This window comes from Glycine max, chromosome 9 (assembly GCF_000004515.6).
Source record: "Glycine max cultivar Williams 82 chromosome 9, Glycine_max_v4.0, whole genome shotgun sequence".
Lineage (NCBI taxonomy): Eukaryota > Viridiplantae > Streptophyta > Magnoliopsida > Fabales > Fabaceae > Glycine > Glycine max.
The window spans coordinates 48,798,238-48,817,159 of record NC_038245.2 but is presented as its reverse complement, the minus strand read 5'-3'; the positions used below and the strand labels follow the sequence as shown (position 1 = coordinate 48,817,159).

General features: G+C 30.1%; 2 protein-coding genes across 3 annotated transcripts; one reads left to right on the top strand and one right to left on the bottom strand.

The window, feature by feature from the left end:
* Positions 1-771: 771 nt before the first annotated feature.
* LOC100798073 (polygalacturonate 4-alpha-galacturonosyltransferase) lies at positions 772-5,849 on the bottom strand. Of its 2 annotated transcripts, none has more exons than XM_014762434.3 (10): positions 5,522-5,849; positions 5,199-5,233; positions 4,790-4,852; positions 4,556-4,681; positions 4,382-4,445; positions 4,257-4,303; positions 3,013-3,347; positions 2,557-2,914; positions 1,777-2,358; positions 772-1,447 (listed from the first exon to the last, which is right to left on the bottom strand). In XM_014762434.3, exons 1-10 carry the CDS (start codon positions 5,631-5,633, stop codon positions 1,172-1,174), a joined length of 1,998 nt encoding a protein of 665 aa, XP_014617920.1. In that variant the 5' UTR covers positions 5,634-5,849; the 3' UTR covers positions 772-1,171. The 2 variants fall into 2 exon arrangements, with proteins under 2 accessions (XP_014617920.1, XP_003533632.1); XM_003533584.5 differs by having other exon boundaries at positions 4,790-4,849; positions 5,522-5,848.
* Positions 5,850-13,921: 8,072 nt separating this feature from the next.
* On the top strand, positions 13,922-18,841 carry LOC100797002 (agamous-like MADS-box protein MADS3). The gene is made up of 8 exons (XM_041005513.1): positions 13,922-14,165; positions 16,020-16,089; positions 16,621-16,682; positions 16,842-16,941; positions 17,303-17,344; positions 17,503-17,544; positions 17,688-17,854; positions 18,763-18,841. The coding sequence occupies exons 1-8, from the start codon at positions 13,978-13,980 to the stop codon at positions 18,839-18,841; spliced, it is 750 nt and encodes a 249-aa protein (XP_040861447.1). The 5' UTR covers positions 13,922-13,977.
* Positions 18,842-18,922: the final 81 nt, after the last annotated feature.

Genomic DNA, 18,922 nt, shown 5'->3' with positions numbered 1-18,922 from the left:
AATTACACAAGGAAAAAAGTTAATGACAATCCACTGCTCTCAAATTTATTTATAGTAATGGAATATTTTTATGGTTATATTATAGTAACGGAATATGCTTGTATTGAAATACACAAATATACTTAAATTGCAACAAATATTCATGATTATATTAAAATCCTAATCAAATCAACTATATATATATATATATATATATATATATATTAATAAAAGAGAGGGAAAACTGATAATTATAAATAATTAAATAAAAAGAGAGAGATGCAATGCATAAAGGAGAAAAAAAATGGTACCTTTTTATGAGGTAGGAATTAGGAGAACATAAGCAAAATCAAATTACAACAAAATGTATGGAATAGAATGGAAAAAGAAGGGAGAAATAAAGCATGGGAAGTAATAGATATAGTATGAGGAGCAAATGCTTAACAAAAAGAAAATTTTAAAAATGTCAAGAGAGCAAAAATAAGAACAAAAGAAATCAATTGAAGCAGATATGATTAATTATATCACTAAGCTACAATTCCTTTTCATAAATAATTATATTTAGTTTATGTAATATAACCCCTCACCCAGAAGTTTGATTAATTCTATTGAATTCCGTTTTCATCGCCTAATTAATTTCGGTTTGCTTAATTTTCTTCCTAATTTAATTAACTTTAGTTGCTCATTTTATCATGAACTAAGATAATTAAATAATCACACGATTATTGTGAGAGCAAATACTTGTCATTTTATCAATTCCTTATGACTCGTGCACTTGAAGAAAATTCAATACAATATGCAAACATAAAACATCAAATAGGTCTCGAAACTAAACAAGAAAGCTATTTGTGAAAGAATACATAAAAATTGTTATTCTATTTCTAGTCCAGTCTTACTATCAGAGTATTGTATACAATGAAGGGATTTTATAATAGCAAACAAGGTATACTACTTATGTACCTTGTTCCAAATCAGTGAGGGTAGTGTAAACAAATAAAATGAATTAAAGGCAAAAATAGTGACGGGGGAAAGACATGATGTAGGGGTAACCACTAAACAAGCATTGACCCAATCGCTTATACATTAGATCATAGCAAGGCACTTCACTTGAAATTGCCAAGATAGAAAGGAGATGGAGAGGGTATTGTGCAGAGAAAATGAGTGTTCTCTGCTTATGACTTAGTTGTGAGGATCATTCACGTAGCTTACAATTCTGAAGATAGGGATGATTAAATTTGACATATTTGGTCCAGTAAGACCGATACTTTGTCATGGCTATCTCTAACCACGGCTTCATATTACCATTGTAGTGTACGACTGCTGCATTATCAATCTCCGAGCGATCTACACTTGGATTGTAACCCAGACCGAGTACGTGCCATGATTTATTAAGTGGATGTGTTAATCCATAGAATGTCATCAGCCCTGGAGGCAATGTCCCCAGCTTCCACAGCACCCTGTCTTCATTCTGGAATCAAACAGGAAGAAAAGGGTCAGTGAAAGATCATTTGAAGTGGATTTGGCACCTCTAAAGAGTCTCACTTTAGAAAATAAAGTGGGTTATAACCATATACTGTAACATCAATGGTTGATGATGTAATAAGATGCATGGGCACATAATAACAAACTATGGAAGTTGTTAACATTACAACCGTCAATTTTTCAATCAATGGTTGTAATAGCACTTTATCATCTAAAGGGTAACTCTCCCTTTAGAGGAGTTAAATCTGTCTGTAGTCATCTTATTATGTAAGAACAGACATGTGATGTAAACCAATGTTATGTTCAACTGCTCACCAAATTCTGCCACTTGTGATATATGCCAGTGATGTCCTTCTTTTTCCACACCTTCAAATCAAACATGTTCATCCCGTATGCCCAACCACAAGCATTTGGATCAAAATTTTTTGCAATATGCGGATTTGAAAAGTTAAGGTACTTGTCAAATCGGTGAAAACTCTCTCCGCATGTTAAAACAGCACCATTTACTTTTCCATTAAGATTCACAGCCCATAATCCAGTCAAATCCTTCTGGACAACAATGTCATCATCAAGAAAAAGAATCTTATCCAACTTTGGATAAACTTGTGGAAGATAGAATCTCAGGTGGTTGAGCATTGACAGATATTTTGGATTTCTGTACTTGAGATTTGAAGCACCAGTAGTAGTTGGATGGCCTGCCTTGAAATAATACTCTTTCATTGTTGCAGATTCAAGCTGCCTCAAGACTGGGCAGTAGGATGAGTTCAACCACTTAAATTCATCAACATTTTCAACATTGATTGTAGCTTTTCCAGGAGGATTCAACAAAAACCACATGTTCATGGCTCCAAAATTTAGTTTATCAGTAACAAGGTGAAACACATGCTTCGAAGGATCCTGCAATGTTGAAGACACAAACATAAGATAATGAAGGCAAAGTTTAATTATATTATTTACTGAGTCAGGGATGCACTGCACAAACAAAATATGTCCGGGTTGTACAGTGCAAGCACAAATTATTCATCATCTATATAAAAGAATATCTATATAGACATGCACATACACACTGGTATGGTAAAAGACTGTTTAAGTCACCTTTGCATTCACAATAGTTGAGTTGACAACAACAGATGCAGCCAAGACATTGTCCGAGAACAGGGCATAATGATAGAGACTAGGATTCTCCAAATTCTCACTTCTGGGGAATTTTCTCTTTTCAAGAGGAAGGAGGTAGTAATCTATGGTAAGGCGCATAGATAAGCAGTGAATTCCATCCGGTATGGTCTTGGCAGCCAACTGACTAAGGAATGTGCTTTGTTTCCTCAATCCCCTAACCTGCTCATCAGCTGTTTGTAGCATTGCCCTCAATTTCCCAGTAACCAACTTGCAGTCATACAATTGCTCTTTTGCCTTGGAAAGAACTTGGCCCATAGTTTTGATTTTTTCATGATCACTACAGATAATTAAATATTTGATTAGTAAAGTTGGTTAATGGCTTAATGCAAAGCAAATGGATATCACTTTAGAGAAAATTGCTCATAGCTTTCATACCTGTGACGCATGTCAGCATCAGAAGTTGCCTCACCTAAAGCACGTTGACTTTCTTTAAGCTGAGATTCCAGTTCTTGGTACAGTTGAAGCTTGTTCTTCATCTTTGCTATACTCAAGTAAACCTTAGCCATAATGATTTGGTCTCGCATCAACCGTACTGTAGAATCAGCATTTTCATTCTCATTTTCTTTCCTCCAAATGTTGTATTTACCTAGAACTGCCGAATCAACAGATTTTGAGTGTTCAATAGCTGAATCTTCAAGTTTTACAATTACTTCATCATCCTGTTTTACCAACTCAGCAGCACGCTTTTCCTTCCTTTTCTCTACTAATTGCTGTAGAAGATATATACAAAGAACAAAACAAAGTTTATTTCCAGAATTGTTCTGTTGTTTCCAAAATAGAGTATCACTCCACAGTACAGACAAGACAACATTGAACTTTACACAAATCTTAGGGTTATTGGTATGCAGTTGCTTACTTGCTTTCAAGTCAAATGTATTTTGGAAGAATTACTTTAGGAAGAATAAGCTTTACATTTGGGAATAATCAGCCACAAGTTATAAGAATGAATTATTAGGATAGTCTTGGGTTAAATTACTTGAGTATAGATTTAATAGAGTTAACAAAATTTAATTTGAGATAACATTTTTGTTGGGTTGCAAGGAAAGCCTAATACCACAAAGATCTTTCATCAACAGACCAAATGAAAATCACACAAGTCATCTAATATAACCCAAAACCTTAAGGTATTAGGTGTACAAGTCATTGCAACTTATATGATACTCAAGTAACTCAACTTGGACATTCTTATTCCATGTGGAACTTTTTTCTTAAAATTGGCAGTCCAACAACTTTTTTTTTTTTTTTTTTTTTTTTTTTTTTTTTTTTTTTTTTTTTTTTGGAAGGCGAAATATATATTATATTATTGATGTATGGACAAAATGGTAATATTGCAATATGTCAAAGTATATTCTGGCACAACTTCATTTCAGCCGGAAGTAAAAAATGTCAGTCCGGCATGTTTGCCTACCATCATGTCAGGTTGGGGTTTGGGAAGGATTATATATATCAGCAGTGACTAGTGAGGTTGTTTCCATAACAGCCACAAACTCTGTGCCCCCCATGATACAAGGTGTGGCAAACTACCCCAGAATTCAAACTTACATATGTAAATGGTTTCCAAAAAAGCTGTATGCAAGTTAAAACAAGAAAAATATTCACGAATGATTAATGGTGCTTACCCTTCTTGATAGCTGAACAGGACTGTCAGTCCACTGAGCACGACCAACTGCATTCATAAAAAGTATTCAATAAGAAATTAAACCAAAATACACCATAGGCACATTACCCGACAATACGATACCACCTGAAAATCTTCCTTCCTTCCCATTTTGCTTCTCTTGTCTAAAATTGTCTGCTGGTTGGTTTAGCTATAATTAAAAATTAAAAAAGAAATGGATTATCACAGAGCAAAAGAATGCCATTTTTTCTTTAAACAGGAAATGAAAGCTTCTAGCAGAAGCATATCAGTTTTCCAAACCTGATTCATAGCATTTGAAGTCCTTAATCCAGCAACTCTCCATGAAGCAGACAGATTATTTTTTCTGAAACTCTCAAGACTCAAAGGCCCCACATCATTTGTATTGGACACAATAACATCAAGAACCTGAAACATAACATTTATTAGAATCCCAGGATGCAAATGAACTCTTACATAATAACATTACATGAAATACAGAACCAGGGTATAATGTAAATATCATCTTTCACTTGCCTCTTTCGAAAAAAGCGATTTAAGATCCTGCAGTGCCTGCCATTCTTTCAATTTGGCAACCTGCTACAGCCAACAACATTAAAACAGACATAAAAAACAGCCAGAAGCTATATATATATATGTGGTCCTGTTTGGGTCAACTTCTCCATAAGCACTCATAGGAGAAGAAAATTAGAAAAGTAAAATGCACTGAGCTTTTTTATAAGCTAAAATCAACTTATGCACCTCAAATAAATAAATAAAAAAACGTCTACAAAATTAAGTGCATAAGTTGATTTTAGCTTATGCAAGAAGTTAAATTCATTTTACCTTTTTATTGTCTCCTTCTATAAGTGCTAATGAAGAATTGTATCCAAACAAGATCCTAATTATAAAACCAATAAACCCCAAAATGTACAACAGAGGCTACCTTTTCAATCGAAACAGCTGAATTATCACTTCGATCTGCAGAATGCATTTGAAGTAAGTAATTAAATTAAACCAACTTAAAACTTATAGGCATACGCATGGAACAAAAGCTCAAATGCAAATTAATCACAATTAATTAACATTATAACACCTCATTTCCGACAATTAGAAAGTCCCTAAGAAACAAAAATGGAGAATCCAAGCATGTAATATAGAATTCCTGTAAATCTGATTTATTGTTTGACACTCTACGTGGATGTGCCAACACTAGAAACAAAACTAATAATTGAAAACAAGTGAGATTTGAGAATGAGAGAATGAGACCGTGAAGGGGCGATGCGAAGAAGAAGAAGAGAAGGGGCGCGAGGAGGCAGAGAAAGAGGAAAGCGAGAAGAGGGAAATGGGATCCCTTGGTTCTGTTGTTGTTCGGTGCCATTGCGGATCTCAATCCAAATCCAAATGCTTGCTTTCTTGCTTTTACTCCCTCGAATCCATCAGAGAGAGAGAGAGAGAGAGAGTAGTATGTGTGTGTGTGTGAAATGTGAATGTATGCTTTCCTTTTCTCTTCTGTTAGGAATTTCGGATGCGATTTTGGGTGGGTCTATTTCCAACTTGCCCTCGCTTTCCCCAGCTGTTTCTTTCTGTCTCTCACCTTCTCTCTTTCAATTTTTATTTTAAGGATCATAAAATAGTTCTGTGTAACTAAGATCTAAATTATAATTGTATCACTTATTCTATCACTTTTTTTAATTAATATATAAATGGTATGAAATTATAAATTCTAACATTAGATAAATGGTTGGTTTGAATGATAATAAATTTTATTTTTTAACTAAAGTTACATATTTGAGTTATGTGTTATTGGTTAGGTTTTTAGGTAAGAATTAGTTTTTCATAGATATTCCGTATCAATATTATGAGTATAAAAAATACATGCATCTTATTTAACCGATTAAGATAAATTTTATTTTTTAGATTATAAATATTGATACAAAGTAATCTCACAAGAAATGATGAGTAATTTTGATTAAAAATCATGAATATAAGATGGATATTTCTGGTTAAAGTAAATTTATTTCATACTTTTTATTATAAACCATCAGCATTTATTGAAAAAAATTTGTGAATATTTTAAAATTAAACTTTATTTTATACCCTTTTAAACCATTTTAGGGCCCATCATTTTAAATGGTTGAATCTCCTTTATAAATCAAATGATATTCATAAAAAAAAAACCCAAAAACATGAATATGCATGATTCCTAGTCCCCCACCCGCAAATTTACCATCAATTTGTGTAAGCAACGCTGCTATGTGTTAATCTTGCACGACTGCATCATTGTTTGTGATTTTGATAAACTTGTAAAACTGATTTAGTTTATAAATAAATATTTTGAAATCAAATATATTTTTAATTTTAATGATTTTACTAAAACCTCAATTAAGCAAATAAATGATAATCAAATGCAAACACATAATTTAATATATTGAAAATTACATTTACAATAATTAAAAATTTGAAAAATAAATTACTCAATATTTATTATAACCAACGGTATTTTATTTTAATGTATTAAAACAAATATTTTAAAAACATTCTTAGAAACGTTTATTTTAATTATGTACATACCTGATTTTTATTTTTTGGTGAGATGGATTAAGAAGAGCGGCACACATAAAAAGTCTAATAACGCGTAGTGACAATCTTAATTACTACCCTGACATCAACAATGGAGTAGTAAAAGTCTGTGTGGTTCTTGACGTAATAACCAGTCCAATAAATAAACCAACAATTGCAATGGTGTTTTCTAATTTATTGACTTGTATGTAAAACCACGGATACGTCTGAAGACAATATTGTTTTAATATAGTACTTTGTGATATGTAACTCGTTTCAATTTTAATTTTTATATTATACTGTATATAGCTAAACAACACTAAAATAATTAAGAAATAACTACAAATATCAATTAACGTAGCAGGGAAGTTAGTGTCAATTCTGTGGCGGATAGACTTGCCAATGTGAGAGCTCGACTTCAAAATGCAAATGGAGGAATTCATATTATTCCCCCCTCTTATGTTTTAGATGCTTTTTTACGTGATCTAATTAACTTTTGTCAGCTGATTCTGCTTGTGCTTTAATTTTTTCATTCTACCAAAAAAATTCAATACCGTAAAATAATTTTATATTATCAATTAATTATAAAGTATTATTGATGTATGAAACATAGTAAAATAAATTAAAAAGGATTTTATTTAAAAATAAATAAAGTTTTAGAAAAATAATGAAAATTTTGTAATTAAATAAATAAAGAAATTTTTTATTAATTAAAATAATGTTTTTAAGTATAAAAAAATAAATATATTTCTTAGAAAATAAAAATGATATTTTATTTATTCATTTGATATGAAGTAAAATAAAGTTTTTGTTTATAAAATAATAAAATAAAGAAAAATGAGTAAATAATAGGCTAAAAGTATTCTAATTATAAATAGACATTTTAGGTCAATTTTTATATTTACATACATTTTTACAATCTCTTCCTCTCAAATTCTTTTTTCCTTTATCTCTCAAAACCTTCTTTTTTTTTTTTGCATATATTCAAATCTGTCCCAATAAAACCAGGATATTGGACTCGTTAATCGTTGGATCGTTATGCAATTTGAACACCAAGTTTGAAACTCATTTCAAAACATTTCGACCGTTGGGCTTTGCAAGGTGAGAGAAATGTCCATCGCACGTAACTTTCATTTTCCCATATATACCCAAACTTGTTCTAATAAAACTAAGATCCTGAACTTGTTAACTGTTAGATTATCATGAAATTTGAACACCAGGTTTAAAATTCATTTTCACACATATCCACCATTGGAATTTCAAAAGTAATATCTATGGAGGGAGAAATGATCATCGCAAGCACATAGTGCAATTAAGGCTGTAATCTTTTCTCCTCTCTAACACTTGAAAACCCTAATAAAGAACCCAGAGCAAAAGCATGAGAAATCTTAGAAAACGCTAATGATGTCGCTATCAGTATCGGACTACATAAGTGAACCCACTTAGAGGTAAGAGATGAGTTTATCGCAATTGGGATTAGAATGAACAGGTGTAGGAATCCTGAGAGGATCAAATTATGATTTATTTTAGGATGTTTATTGTATTATAATTCTTCATGTATGATTATAATTAAGAGATTGTAATATTAAAATCATGAAATTGTGATTAAAATTGTGTGTAAGTGATAAATTGAATATTTGATTAATTGTGAAATAACATATTGCTTTGAGATCATAACTTTATTATTGAAATTGAGTATAAGTGCAAAGTTGAACATGCATTAATTTGTGAGATACACGTAAACATGTGATGATGAATTCTGACATTATGAGATATTAAATTATGGACATAAGATATGATTGTGAATAAGTGTGTGGTTAATACCTGATGTGACAATATTTGTGTTATGGGTTGTGAGTTGTGAATTATACAATAACCGAATTGGTGTTTATCTTGAGAAAAGTGTTTATGCGCAAACTATTAAAGGAAAAATGTAGGGTTCCAGGTTACGAATCTAAAGTGTTAAATTTTAGCGCAATGTATTAAACGTGTTTAAAACACAAGTGTAAGATCGTGGGTATTGTATAATTCATGAGCAGTGTCTGCATACAAAAGTTGTTTTAAGGGTTGGACCTGGATCAGGAAGGTGAGATCCTAACAGATTCTTCGGAGTCTAGACCTTAGGGGTAAAAACACTCAGTTTGAGTGCTCCTTTAAGCCTATGTTGATCCCATATGATTGGGGCATTCTCGCAAAACAGAGTGACCCTGACTGGTCACCTTATGATTTTACTTAATGAGAGTGACCTGACATACCCATTGTGTGGTGTGTCTTGTTGTGTACTCCTAAGTGTCCCAGTATGATTTTTCACTGACATGATACCACATTATATATAGGCTTGAGTTTCAGTATAATTGTTGCATAACGCATATAAATTGTTTATTATGAAATTTGTGAGTGTTGTTACGTCTTGCTCGAGTGTGTGATTCATGTATAATGTGATTGATGATTTCTATAATGAAATTTAAATGATGAGGTAGTGAAGTGACGTGGATTGTATTAAGTTGAGTTATGTTATAAATAATTCTATAATGTATTTTGATTATATCTTTGTTTATTTGTATTTTATTTAGAAATGTGATAACTCACTTCCCATGTGTTGTTTGTGTTTAGATCATGTGATGATCTCAAACCTTGTATTTGTGGAAGCAAATGACTAGGTGGATGACTTAAAAGAACTTCATTCTAGAGGACGTTGTAACACAATGTTCTGATAGAATGTGACATTGAAGCATGAGTTTCTGTTACAATTGCATGATGTTTTGAATATGTTGTTTTATCTTATTTTATTTTGCTGCTTAACTTGCTTCCTTTTGTAAACTTGGACGGTCTTGTTTGAGCCGAATATGTTTTGAATAAGTTTTATCTGATAAAAGTGAAGTGAATGTGATCCTTTTTTTCACGTGAATTTGTTTATGTGATTTGAATAAAATTGATTTAATTAAATTTCAAATTTTTATATATTTTTCTTAATTATATGTATGCCGGGATAAAGAGTGTCAAAATATAACTTTTAAGATATTTATCATAAAAGTTAATAAATTTATCATACATAGGAATATAAGATTCGATGATTATGCAAAGATATTTTGTATTATCAATATAAAATAGGGTAAATAGCTAATTTAACTCAACACTACATGTCTAAACCAGCTATGATGGATTGAAAATGGGATAAATAACCAAATTCATTCATGAAATTATAAGACACTGATATTCTTGAAAAATAAAAAAAATCAAATTTAGTTTATTAATATGTAAAAAGTGTGATGAATTAATCTTGTAGATAATTTAATGACAAATTAGTTCATAAACTTATAACTTAATGTTAAATTGATCTTAAAAAATTATAATTTATTATCAAATTAATTCTTGAACATTACAATTTAATAATAAAATAATCTTACAAATTTAACAACATAATTAATTTATTACATTTTTTGTATATTAAAAATTAATTTGTTATGGCATCATATATTTGTGATGCTTTTTCATTGTCTTAATTTCAATCAACCTTTCTAGCCCAATCATTCTCAGGTCTAAAAGAATTTTAGAATTTTATAAAAAAACAGAAAGTCTTGGTAGAAGTTAAAATGATGGAAGGAGAAAGCGTTATCAAAATGATCAAATTATGTTTTCTTGACTTTATCACTTTAATTTATCTACATTGTAATAACAAAACGATCGGATCTTATTAAACATCCCTATAAAAAGCATATGATTTTTATAAGCAAAAGAAGAATTATAAAAAAAAAAAGCATATGGAATACTCCGACCCATACATAAAACAAGGTGGTCGAAATTAACCAAAATATTTTTATAAGCTAGAGAATCAATTGTACTAGTATGAGAATGTAAATTTTTTCCTAACAACCTTGCCTGAAAACCAAAACCAGAAACCGAACTTGACCATATTTAAGATGACAAGCACATCATATCCTTGAACACATTAGAAATTGACTTTTCTGCTATCCTTATTTTAACTGTCTTTATGTTGTTCATGTAGTTATATTAATATTTAATGTTCTAATTCAATTTTAAAATTATGTAGTTTTCAAAGAGCAACACAGAGATGCTTAAAAAAGAGACATCAGAGAAATCAGATCTAAACACAAAACACACTATTCATTTCTTGTGAGTCAAATAGAGTATACCAGTAACACCGCATGTCATAAAATATAGAAGAATCTTTTGGTTTTCTTTCCCTGCATACACATGAAGTATACCTCATACCTCACGTAACACTGACCAAGAGGTAATAACTGCTTACATTAATAAATGACTTAATATCAATTAATTTTTAAATTATTTTAAATAATTCAATTTAATTTTTAAAAGATCCAATTTGATCCTTAAATTTTTTAAAATAAATTAATTTAATCTTAAAATTTTAAAAATATTTAATTTGATCATCAAATTTTTAAAAATGAATCAATTTGATCTCTAAATTATGTTAAATGGTTCAATTTGGTTCTTAAATTCTTAAAAATTTTGAGAACCAAATTGATTTATTTTAAGATTTTGAAAATTAAATTGATTTATTTTTATGAATTTAAGGATCAAATTAAAAAATATTAAAATTTAGGGATCAAATTAAAATTTTTAAAATACTATAAAAATGAAATTGATAATTAAGCTTTAATATCCGTCTTATGATAACTATGTTTAAGGTCTTTTCTCACTTGTTTAAGGTTTTTTTCTCACTGGTCAAGAAAACAAATATTCCAAGAGTATTATTATTTGTTAGAGAAAATTTTTACTAAAACATTATTGTTCTCTCTCTTGATTTCATATTAAGATTTTTAAGATAACATTTTTTATTACATGATAAAATTGGAATAGATATTTTAATATTTTATTGAAAAATAAAAATATCAGTCGATTTAAATTCTTTTTCAAATGTTAAAACTGCAATTATTTTAGGACTAGTAATGCTTTTTATTTTGCATAGTCTTCAATACCATTGTTGCAAAAAGGACAAAATGTCTTTAGGAAAATCAATAATCCCCCTCTTGTGCAGAGCTAATACCTATCTAACATTATTAATCTCTGAGAGAATGACAAGACCTTTAACGACACAGTACATTTCCAAAACTTATTGAAAGTAAAAAATCAATGCATATGGGCATATGATCGTTGAGTCTTGTGCACAGCCATATATGAAATGAAAGTTTGTTAACTCAAAAAAATATCACTATATATGTAAACATGTTTGTTTTAATTATGCTTTTGCACTTAATTGAACATTTTACAAACTTTGTGCAATTGTGGTTGCTTTCTGTGAGGATTGATGGAGTTGAAGTGAAAATCAATGACTTCCCACAGATTCCCTTGCCTATCTGGCTATCTCTGAAAGAAGGCCTGGTTAATTTGTCTTTCCATGACAGTGTTAAAGTAGCATTTATTTGCATTTTAGCCAAAAATACTAACATTTCAAAATTGGGATCCAGGAACCTCTATTAATCGTTTTTTCCCAAAGAGTTAATTATTTGTTGTATGTTTGTCTCTTTGGAGTTGTTCAAATTCCAACCTTCTCTGTTGGAAAAAAAAAAGTCCAACCTTATCTACAATGACACACGGGTGAGGTTTTTTTATACTTTGCTGATCACACTCCTCATTTTTTCATTCTTTTATTAATTCCCACTTTCCAAATTTATCTTAATTTAAGAGTCTTTTCTAAAAGAAGTCAAAATTATGAATTATCTATGTTTGTTTGTACGCACAATGAAAGCTGAATGACAAAATAAAAGTGATTACTTTTTTTAATCAAGGACAAAATATAAAAGTTGAGTAAAAGTCACAGTTCAGCAAAAGAATTTCTCTGGCCTTCTCACATCTAATTGGAGCAAAAAAATTATTAGTTGCAAGCACTATAAAAAATAAAAAATTAGTCATGCAATTTAGTGATAAATTAAAATTGCTTTTTCTTCGTTAGAGTCACAGAAAATTTAGTGATGATTTTTTAAAATTTATATATAAATTGTTTCATCTCTAATGTTATTTTTTTTCTTGTAGCTAGCTAATAAATGAGAATCAGTTCCTATATATAAATGAATTATGTGAAGCTGAATATAGATGCAAGTTGTATGGGAAATTAATATTCGTTCCTACATTGGTTTTGCTAGGGTCTCTGATTAAATATCACAGTTGAATGGTTCTTTCGGTTAATTGGTTTTTCAAGCTTATTAGATGCATGGTTCTTGTGATGCTTTACATATACATGCTGAAGCCACTGAAATAAAAAAGGGGTCTGGCTTGGCATGAAAGCTTTACTCACATTATTTGTACGTGAATTAAAGCAATAGTAGTGTGTACGTCGTCTCTTGGATATAAGTATTTGGTTAATTAATGAAATTCGTCATATGATAAAGAAATACTATCATCATATAAAATAATTTTTTCCCTATCTTTTGTTTCAATTTGTTTTGTTCCTTACCTATGGCAAAAAGCAGAGATGTGGACTACCTCCGGATATCCTAGGAATCGAATCATATGCAGTGTCCTATGAGGCTCTGACACACGCCTCTCTCTATTAATAGACTTACACACTGCATGATACTATCATTTAACTTAACCCAAAATACGTTCTATTAATTAAATTAATAATAATAAAATTTTAGAATACTCAGAATAAGCGGGGCGTTTTTTTTTTATTTCTATAATCTATAATTTTTATGGAACGAGCAGGGGGGAAAAATAAGTTAAAAAAACAAGGACAATATGAAGAACACAGCCATGCATATATATGGATGTTAACTTTTGCGTATGTAAAACTTGAGCCCTTGTCCTTGCAATTTATTTTTTTGTGTTTTTGTTTTTGGGGGTAGAATCAATCGTTACAATGTGCCAATGTGGTGGTCCTTTAAATTTTAAAATTAATATATTAATGTTACAGTAAGATTTCAAATTAAAATTCCAATGTTTTATGCATATAAATGGTTCTAAAAACAGATATTATGAAAAAAAATAAAAATTCCCTTGGTTAGTTTTTTCTCCAAGTTTTCGGTCAACCTGCTGCAAGAGGAATGATTCATCATTAATTTCCTAGACGTACCCTTGTTCACATGGGGTTGATGCATACGTACGTGTGAATCTCTTATCTATTAACATAAACAAACAAGTCCACAACACAGAGAGATAGTGTGTTGGTGTGAGAAATTAAAATGGGTAGAGGAAGGGTTGAGCTGAAGAGGATTGAGAACAAAATAAATCGGCAAGTTACCTTCTCGAAAAGAAAGACAGGTTTGTTGAAGAAAGCCAAAGAGCTCTCAGTGCTGTGTGATGCTGAGGTTGCCCTTGTCATTTTCTCACCTCGTGGCAAGCTCTTCACCTTTCCAGACGATGCTCAAAGGTCTCTCTCTCTCATAATTGTAAACACCTTAAAAGCTAGTTTTTTTTTTCTTTTCAAATGTTTTTATGCACTTGGTTTTTTGGGTTTTTCTCATGCCCTTTTTCTTTCTTTTTTCTAGTTCCTTTTAACAAAATGGTCAGTACTTTCTCCTCCTCCTTCTTTTTATTTTCAAAACTCTTTGCATTTGATGTATTTAACTGCACAAACCCTAATTCTAACACTATTTTCACCCTTTTTTATTTATTTATTTGTGTGGCTAGCTATTTAATTCTATAATCATTTTCATGGTTTTCTTTCACTAACACGTACATGCATCTGTGATCTGAGTTCTGACAAACCCTCATGTTTTATCATACTTGGTCCTTTTTTTCTGGATTTTTTGTTCTCTATGACTCCCCCTTTAATTTGTTATTGGGGCCTGAGGGTTCCACTCGTGGAGGAAAAATCAGAGATTATACAGAAGAGAAGCATTATACATAGTTTGTTTTCTGTCACACTCACATATCATAATTACACCCCCCCCCCCCCCCCCCCTCTCTCTCTTAACTGGGATAAAATGCATTACTAATACAACAGTACAAATCTATGACGTTTTTCTTTCTCACAAAAAGAGAAAAATGAGGGGAAAAAAAGACAGAACAAAAAATAAAGAAAATCTTGCAATTATATGACATGAGAGGAACAATTTTTTCTCACAAGCAGAGAAAAATGAAAAACACACACAGAGTTATATGATACGAGAGGTGCGATTATGTTCATGTTATGATTTAATCTTCAAATGGCAGCTCGAGGTATTTAGATTTATTTTTCCTTTTGAACTCATCATATTTTCTTGCTAAGAAAATAAAATATTAATTCCAATTCATGATCTTATGACAAAACACTTGTCATTCATGTGGATCTGTCTAGGGGGGAGGGGCAATTTTATATATTCCTCATAATAAAGAGAAAGTCTGTCTTTCTTTATTTTGGTTGAAAACAAATTACGGCGGATATTGGCAATAATTCAAAACAAAATCATTTAAAAATGTTTTTTTCTTTTTTAAAATCATATAATGTAAATTTTATGTAATTCTGGAGGAAAAAATAACATCTCTGGTTCCGATTGTACATTGTATATAATTTTAATATAAAGAAGTATATCATACATAAATTTGCCCTTTCCTTTAATTCAACCCTAGCCTTTTGGTATTATTTATCCATCTCAAGATAAACCAATTAATCCAGTGTTCATCATCCACTTAAACTGTTATTCAATTCGTAGTTAAAAACTACAAAAATATACACTTAATTATATATTCTTCCAAAAATATGATGAAAGAAGTACTTGTTTTTGAAAATAAATTCATTTCGGCAAGAAATTTGAGAAAAATATTTTGATTGGAACTATCAATTGGTTTTGCATATATATTTGATATCTAACACATATTGATAATAGACTATGTCATATTGTTACTATATAATTTTAGAATTTTCCTAATAACTTTAAACAAATAAATTAGAATTAGTTACTACAATGATATTACGCTTTTCATTTCCAATGAGAGAAACTGTTTAATATTATTAGTGAATCAAATTGAAAACTGTTCCTAATAACTTCATCTTCTTTTTTTTTTATCGTTATAGATGCAAATACCTGGATAATATGATACATTAATAGGGTAGCAATATATGAATGAGTTTAGGAGGAACCAAAATAAACCCTCTCCTTTATATCACCCCCAACTCTTGACAAAAGAGGTTCAAGTTGGTTTTATTATCTTTGGATTTATTTTGTGGTTAAATGTCTCCTGTTCCTTATTGCATAGAACTATATATATAATGAATTCTTACCGAATTTCTTTCAATTTTCAGTATTATAAAAACCTATGATCGATACCGGAAGTACTCTAATCAAGATGGCAATGTTGAACTTGAAAATCAGGTATGTGTATAATTTCATCTCTGCTCAAATTAATTTTTCACCTTAAGGACTCTTATAATAACTTATAGTCAACAGCAAATTAATTTAAAAGATAAATACATTAAGATGTGTGTCTCCAAACAACTAGATTAAATTCCATGAAAATCTTTGTCTATTAATCATCCCATCAATTGTATAATAATAATTTGAAGTTGATATATATGTTTGTTTTCTTTCTGTGGTCTTTTGACCTTAATTGTTAATGTGAATTTGACAGCTACTGAGTTAATGGAGCCTTTGTTACCTAAATGTACTTGAAATTATACGCATGCAATTAAAATCATGTTATTGTCTTTCAATAATTATTACATTTTTTTCACATGAAAATAATTTCATTCTTTTCTGAAAGATTACATAAAACATTGTCCTGTTTTTTAGGTTGTAGTACATTTCTTTAGTTTATTCTTAATTTTAATCCATATATAAAGCACTATAGTTAGCTAATCTTGTATAAAAATTATTCTGATGAATTTCTGTTTTGACAATCATCAGGGCTGGTACCAAGAAATGTCAAAACTAAATGAAAAGTATGAAGCTGTTCAAAAGACACAAAGGTTATAAATTATACTCTTTCTATATTATTGTTCTCGATTATAATAATTTCACACAGAAATTCAGATACATGTTTTTTAATCACATACAATATTCTAGGCGGAGATGGAGATTAGGATATTATATTTTTCTTTAATCTGCGATTTGATTGCATATATCAGGCGTTTGCATGGGGAAGATCTTGGACCACTGAGCATAAAAGAGTTGCAAATTCTTGAGGAGCAACTTGAAAAAGCTTTATCACAAGCTAGGCAGAGGAAGGTACGTGTAAATGTATAAGCCCTCTGTGCACTTCTATTGCTGTAATATAAAAGAGAGTAGGATCTTGTTCTTGTAATACAAATTTTTCATATTTATTTAATATTTTCAAATTACCACATCTAATGGTTAATATTAATCTTTGAAGTTAAAAATTACCGTTAATATTTTAAATTTGCTTCTTTTTTATTTTTTTTAAAACATAACTATTAGATTATTTTACGTCAGAATAATTTTTTTTATCTATAACAAACTAGCCTTATAGGTACAAAAATAATTGGTTTCAATCAGTTTATGTACCGCAGCTAATTGATACGAACATGGATATTGGATGATAATGCCTGAAAAATTGTTCCATTTGCAGACACAACTGATTATTGAACATGTGGAAGAGCTTCGCCAAAAGGTAATTAATAAGAAAGGTTAAGTTAGTTTGTTTTCTTGTATAATTGTCTTTCTGTAATTTTTTAGAAATTAGTATATATTGTCTATGCATGGTTCTTTTTTATATTCATTTTGATGATTTATATACTAAACTTTGGTGTTCTCATTCATATCTCGCAGGAACGTCATCTTGAAGACCTGAATAAAGACCTTAGACTCAAGGTTTTGCACTATGACATTGACAACCAACAATTCCAGCATAACATGAATCATATTAGTGCAAATGCATGTCTCTCTATTCCTATTTTTTCTTTTTCATTTTCTATTCATTGATTATTTCATGCTTTTTGAAGCCTCCTTTTCAGCTTGAGCCTTATGGATTTAATCTCAAAGCAAGTCTGTGGGGCTCTACTTCCACTAGTGCTGCTGGAGATGGGAGCTTTCCCTTGCTGCCTTCCCAAACCTACCCTGAGCCTTTCTTGCAAATAGGGTATATTCAATTCGAGCCAAATTTCCTTTTATTCCTATTTATGTTATATATACCTCAAATTATATATATATATATATATATATATATATATATATATATTATATATACACACACGCATGCATAATTTGCATAATTATGTGGCCTTTGAGTTTTGAAGTAGTTTCAGATTTCAATCTATGGTGGCTTCAGTGTTTCTGATTCAGCCAAACATGTTTGCATAAGACATATGGAAGAAAATTAATGTTTTTTAAACAAGCTGAATCTAGAATGTACTTGTGCAACTCTGTATAGAGCGGCGCTAACTGGCATGCATATTCGAATATATAAAGATGTGAAGTAATTTAATTTATGTGATTATAGACAGATCGAAATTAAAAAAAATAAAATTATCCATTTAAAAAATTAGGGTGTGTTTGGTTTATATTTTCATTTTCTGTTTTCATTTTTTAAAAACTGTTTTTATTTTTAAAATATTAGAATTCTAAAAACATGTTTGATTTAACTTCTTGTTTTCTGTTTTCAAGAAATAAAAACACTGAAAATGTATTTTCAAAAGAAAATACATTTTTAGATTTACTTAAAATTACATTTTTTGTCACCGCGTTTTCATTATATTCAAAATAAGGTTCTGGTTTAAACTGAAAACATTAAAAACGAGATTTTATTGTTTTTAGGTTTTGGTTTGTTTGGAAAAATATTTTAACTGAAAATAAAAATAGAAATCCAACCAAACATATTTTCATCACCATTTTCTATTTCCAGTGAAAATGAAAACAAAAAACAATCAAAATCAAATATCCTTAGTAATTGAAAAGTTTAAACCTTTGGTTGAAATTGATAACATTGCAAGTATATCAAATTGGTATCAATAATCTCCAAAATATTTGAAGCAATGTCTTAAGCAAAAATGGTCCGAATAACTCATAATTAAACTCGTTACTTTCTTGCAGGTATTCTGTTCAAGGTGAGCCATCCATTGTCCCAAAGACCATGGCCAGTGAGACTAATTTTCAAGGATGGTTCCTCTGATTTAACATTAGATTATATGGTTTACTTTATTGTTTCTCTCTCTCTCTATATATATATATATGACTTTTGGACTTGGGTTCT